The sequence below is a fragment of the Ursus maritimus genome, unplaced genomic scaffold, assembly GCF_017311325.1.
Source record: "Ursus maritimus isolate PB19 unplaced genomic scaffold, ASM1731132v1 scaffold_14, whole genome shotgun sequence".
Classification (NCBI taxonomy): domain Eukaryota; kingdom Metazoa; phylum Chordata; class Mammalia; order Carnivora; family Ursidae; genus Ursus; species Ursus maritimus.
Genome location: NW_024423786.1, coordinates 37,461,245 through 37,467,244, shown reverse-complemented (window position 1 = coordinate 37,467,244; position 6,000 = coordinate 37,461,245). Strand labels below are relative to the sequence as shown.

Genomic DNA, 6,000 nt, shown 5'->3' with positions numbered 1-6,000 from the left:
GACCCCCAGCCCACTCTCTTTCTAAAATAAATGAATATTAAAAAAAAAAAGATTCTGGCAGGTGAGACCTACTCACCTTTAGCCGCCCAAGACAAGTTTTATATGCAAGTTCACTTGCTTATTAAACCTGCCAATCTGGAATGGCCTGTTTCCTTGTTCCATCTCTCCTTGCCCTCTGTGTATGGGGGCCAGTTTATGAACCGATGGGAGCCAGCATCACAGAGCTTGGAGTAGGTGGGCTCCTTTCAATCATGGGGGTAAGAGAACAAGCCCTGAGCAACTAGACCTAGGTGGGTGAATTCCTGACAAATATGCTGCCATTGCCCGCACTAACCACCACCCTCCAGGCCTCCATTATATGCAACCTTGGGGAGGGACACCATTTACATGAAGGATGCTCCCTGAGGTGGCCAACACGGCAGATCTGTTCCACCAACTTTTCTACTTTTCTACTTATGGCAGACCTTGCAAATTAATGACGGTATCTGCTCAGTCTGGGCAAAGCCCCAGAATCCTGCCCCAGAATCCTCAGATAACCCCTGCCCATTCCTCAGCGCTAGCATATGAGATGCTAAGTATCTGCCATCATTTGTCTTGATCTTCTGGAACTTGTCAAACAGAGAGGCTGGGGGAAGACCACTTCACTGCTTTATTGGGAGGGGAATACACTCTGACACAATGCAAGGCCCTGAGCCCAGCAGGATCTCTAGCTCGAGATGCAGCTGGTTGGCCGTGACTCTGTAATGGCCCTTGATGAAACCCCGGGAAGCACAGGTGTGGCACCTCCAGTAGGCCTGGATAATGCGGGCAGCATTGAGCAAACGGCAATAGCGTCTACGGATGCGCCACATGCGGACCCAGGACTGCAGCTTGACTGCTGCCCACTCCTTCCGTGTAAAGGTCTCCAGTGCTGCACGCCGCCTCTTCTCCATCAGCTTTGTCAGGATCTGCTTCCACCAGCGCTGAATGATCAGTGCTCTGATTACTGCATGCAGCAGTGTCCGGCGCACCAGGGTGCCCCGCCACCAGGCCTGGATCTTTATGACTTCTGGATTACTGGTAGAGGGCTTATGTTGATTTCCTGGGGTCTTGCAAGAAAAAAGAGAGGACTTTCAGAGAATGTTCCCCACCCACTTGAGTCTTGGGGCATGCCAGAAAGGGACCCTGATTCCCTGTCAACAATCAGCCCTTCTGCTGGGGCTCAGGAGCACTGAACACACACTGGCTGGAACCAGAGGACCAGGTCGGTGTCCTGTCTCTGCCACTCTCTGGTTAATGGACATGGACACATGTTGACCTCTGAATCTCAAAGTCCCCATATATAAAATGGGAGTACGTCTGCCCTGACTACCCAGTTGTATATGGATCAAGTTGGCCATATCAAGGGCCAGCCTAGGGCAAGATCTATGGGTCAAAGAGTTACATATTCCACCCGAATGTGCCCAACGAATCAGGACCTATGACCCTTCCCTTCAGACCCCACCCACTTGCTAGAGAAGTAGCATCTTTTGCTAATCTTGTCCTTCCATCCTTGACTCCAGCTCCAAACCACAACCTGCTCTCTCCCTCTGTCATGTTATAGTATTAAGTTTCCCCCACCCCATAAAGTTCTACCTTTTATCTCTTGCCCATCCTTATTTCTCTTGACTTTCATATTTTAAGTCTTAATTAACAAGTAAACATACACGTACAAGCTCAAATACACACACACACACACACACACACACACACACACACACACACACACACTACTGATTAAGCCCAGCTTCCCATATGTTGGCCATTCTGTTCCAGAAACACAGCCCCTATGTTCCCAGCCCCACCCCTGTGTGGCCTTGGGGGAGGGGCTAAAAGCTCCACTTTTAGCACTATCCACTTTCTCTGTCTTGACTGTATCTACATCTTCAGCCTGGACAAAAAAAATGGGGAAAGAGAACAAACAAGAATGAGTTTATTCCTCTTCTTAGCTCTGGATCATGCAAAAAACACTAGCCACAAGCACTTGGACACAAGGACCAGAGGCATCCAAGTCAAGGTTCCTCCTACCTCCACCTTCTTCTCTGAGGTCAGTGATTCTGAGGATAAACCAGTCGGTTCCTCTTTCTGCTGAGGCTCATCTTCAGTTTGTTCATTAATTTGTTCAGGCTGGTCCTCCTCCTGAAATCAGCAGTTAGGGAAAAGGCAAGAGTGAAGCTGCCCTCCCTCCCTGTCCGTTCAGTATCCCACACATCCCCAGCTTCTGGGGCTTCCCAGAGTATTCATATGCCAGGGGATGCCCTCATCCTAAGAGATCTATGGGACATCCCTAAAAAGCCTGGTTTGTCTGTCTCTTGCTTACTCACCATTGGCCCCACATGGATTGGGTGTAGATGGTTCAAATCCCCTCAGGTCTGTGTTGCTGTAGCCATGGATGGGTAGATAAGTGGAGAGGGAGACCTATGATGTCATAAGGGCAGTTATGACTTAGGCACAAGGATGGCACCCAATAGTTGAGCTCCCTCCAACGAAAAGACAAAAGTGTTGTCCATTCTCTTCTGCTGGAAATGGCCAAGGCCCTGAATACAAAAGCAAGACACCAGAAATACTGGCCCATTGACATAAAAGTGTATAAAGATAACCAGTCATTGGTAATATCCCCAATTGGTAAAATTGAGGATTGATTTAATGGTTAACAGTCCATTAATACTCAGAGAATACTAACAAGTTATAACTGTTAAAAAATAATTAATTTAGGGACACCTGGCTGGCTCTGTCAGTAGACCATGTGACTCTTGATCTCAAGGTCATGAGTTCAAGCCCCATGTTGGGTGTAGAACTTACTTATAAGTAAATTTAAAAATAAAAAATTTTTTTAAATAATGAATTTGATCTATAGGTACTGATGAAGAAGTGTATCCAAGATATATTTATAAGTGAAAAAGTTGAAGATCATTATGATCCCATTTATATAAATAAAACCATCAAGATACATGATTATACATACACATTGTAAGTGCATACAAAGGAGAAGAAAGGTATATACACCAAATTGCTATCGATGATTATCTTAGAAGAGCTGAATTGTTGACCCATCCATATAAGGCCCAGGGAACTCCATGAGGCTCCCAGGACCAGCTGGAGCCCCCATCTCAGACTACAATGGGCTCAAGTGCTCTCTTGTCTTCTGCCCCTGACAGAGCCACATCATATGGGTGAGGAGTGGCCACTACAGAAGGGTTTAGCTCTGTTCTTATTTCTGAACCATGTAAAAGACGCTTGACACAAGACCCTAGACACTAGGTGGGGCCCTCCCTACTTCTGCCTGCTCCTGTCCTCTGAAAACCCACCTGGTTAATGTGAGTAGCCACTTAGAGTCACAGCCCCAGGTGTCACTAAGAGTGTACTTGTCACACCTTCCAGAATACTCAGGTAAGCCTCATGAGTGAGGAGTGGGGAGGGGCTAAGAGAATAGCAGGTAGGGCTCAAAACTTATCAAAGGAACCTGGGTCCTTCTAACCAGCCTCCATCAGGATGCCAGCCCGCAAGCCACAGGTGAGGATGCCTCACCTGCAGATTCCCCAACTGGCATATGCACATCCCTAGTACTCTTGCCAATCACCCACATACTCCCTTATCTATGGCTGACTCCCGGTGTAGGCCCCTGGGGGTGGCAAGTAGGAGCCTTTGCAGATGGCTAGTGAGTATGCATAGAAAGCCAGCTGACTCTGTGGAACTGAGAAAGAACACAAATTTAACTATTCAGCATTGTCCCAGGGGAAGCAAATGGGAGGCTATCTGAGTCCAGCCTGATTGGGGTGCCTGGGTGGCTCAGTCGCCTTTGGCTCAGGTCATGATCTCAGGGTCCTGGGTTCGAGCCCCGTGTGTGGCTCCCTGCTTCTCTCTCTCCTCCCTACTCATGCTCTCTGTCACTAATTTTGTCTCTCTCGCTCTCAAATAAATAAATAAAATCTTTTTTTTTTAAAGATAAAGACTTTTAAAAGCAACAAGAGCAAAATTTTCTCCCAAACAACGGAATCCCCATAAGGTTATCAGTGGACTTCTCAGCAGAACAGGCCACAAGAAAGTGATATATTCAAAGGGATAACATATTCAAAATGCTGAAAGAAAAAAACAGCCAACCATGAATAAAGCTGTCCTTTGGAAATGAAGACGAGAAAAAGACTTTCCCAGACAAAAGCTGACAGTTCATCTCTCTCACTACTAGACCTGCCTTATAACAAATGCCAAAGAGTTCTTCAAGCAGAAAGGAAAGGAGTTAATTAGCCTCCTTTCATTTCTGCACACTGGTAAAGGTAAGTATATAATCAAATTCAGAATACTCTAATATTATAACCTGGTGGTGTGTTAATCACTTAACTCTAATACAAAGATTAAATAACAAAAGTATTGGGGTGCCTGGGTAGCGCAGTCGTTAAGCGTCCGCCTTCGGCTCAGGGCGTGATCCTGGCGTTCCGGGATCGAGTCCCACATCGGGCTCCTCGGCTAGGAGCCTGCTTCTTCCTCTCCCACTCCCCCTGCTTGTGTTCCCTCTCTCGCTGGCTGTCTGTCACATAAATAAATACAAAATCTTTAAAAAATAAATAAATAAATAAATAAATAAATAAATAAATAAATAAATAACAAAAGTATTAAAAATCACTACAGTGGGGTACCTGGGTGGCTCAGTCAGTTGAGCGTCAGACTCTTGGTTTCAGCTTAAGTCATGATCTCATGGGTCATGAGATCAAGCCCCACATTGGGCTCTGTGCTCAGCAGGGAGTCTGCTCGAAGATTCTCTCCCTCTGCCCCTCTCCCCACTTGTATACATCCTTTCTCTCTTTCTAAAATAAGTAGATAAATCTTTTTTTTTAAATCACTATAGCTACAATAAGTTGTCAATGGATACACAGTATAAGATGTAAATGATGACATCAAAAACAAAATTGGGGGGAAGAGTAAAAGGTTAGTTTGTGTATGCAATTAAGTTATCAACTTAAAATAGACTATAAGATGTTTTATGTAAGCCTCATGGTAGGCACAAAGGACAAACTTACAGTAAATACACAAAGAAAAAAAAAGGAAATCAAAGCATAACACCATAGGGGCATTTGGCTGGCTGAGTCAGTAGAATGTGGGACTCTTAATCTCAGGGTTGTAAGTTTGAGCCCCACATTGGGTACAGAGATTACTTTTTTAAAAATCTTTCTTAAAATTTCTTATTTATTTGTCAGAGAGAACACAAGAAGGGAGAGCAGCAGGCAGAACAGTAAGAGGAAGAAGCAGGAGCCTGATGCAGGACTCAATCCTAGGACCTTGGGATCATGACCCAAGTCAAAGGCAGCCACTTAACTGACTGAGCCACCCAGGCATCCCTAAAAAAGTCTTTTAAAAAAAAAAGCATATCACTATGGAAAAACATCCAAAACATCAAAGAAAGACAGCAAGAGAAGAAGGAACAAAAGTACTACAAAAGAGCCAGAAAACAGTAAGATGGCATAAGTAAATCCTTACCTATCAGTAAGTACTTTAAATGTAAATGGATTAAATTCTCCAATCAAAAAACTTAGAGTGACTAAATGGACCAAAAAAATGGCCCAAGTATATGCTGCTTAAAAGAAACTCACTTCAACTTTAAGGATACACATAAGCTAAAAGTGAAGGAATGGAAAAAGATATTCCATGAAAAGGGAACCAAAAGAAAGCAGGGGTACACACTTAGACAAAATAGACTTACATGATCTGATTCCAAGACTTACTATCTTGAAAGACTATAAAGTTACAGTAATCAAGACAATGTGGTTTTAGTGAAAGAAGAGACAAATTGATCAATGAAACAGAATAAAGAAGCCGGAAATAGACATTTACACAAGGTATTGATTTTTTTAATGTATCAAGATAATTCAGTACAGAAAGGAAATACATCTTCAATGGGGGAAAAAAGGGAATCTTGACCCTTATCTAAAATTATAAATAACACACACCCACACAGGATGGATCACAGACCTAAACAAAAACTAAAGC

The 6,000-nt window shown here is 44.0% G+C and overlaps 1 protein-coding gene across 1 annotated transcript; it reads right to left on the bottom strand.

Annotated features, from left to right (window-relative positions):
* Positions 1-635: 635 nt before the first annotated feature.
* On the bottom strand, positions 636-2,716 carry LOC103674777 (IQ domain-containing protein F1). Its single transcript, XM_008703716.2, has 3 exons — positions 2,343-2,716; positions 2,047-2,157; positions 636-1,088 (listed from the first exon to the last, which is right to left on the bottom strand). The coding sequence occupies exons 1-3, from the start codon at positions 2,343-2,345 to the stop codon at positions 642-644; spliced, it is 561 nt and encodes a 186-aa protein (XP_008701938.2). The 5' UTR covers positions 2,346-2,716; the 3' UTR covers positions 636-641.
* Positions 2,717-6,000: the final 3,284 nt, after the last annotated feature.

What these genes read in the sequence shown, in the direction of transcription:
- LOC103674777 (XM_008703716.2), bottom strand. An exon ending in CCTCAGAGAAGAAGGTGGAG is followed by an intron (nt 1,089 to 2,046) that starts GTAGGAGGAACC and finishes TTTTCTTGCAAG; the next exon opens with ACCCCAGGAAATCAACATAA.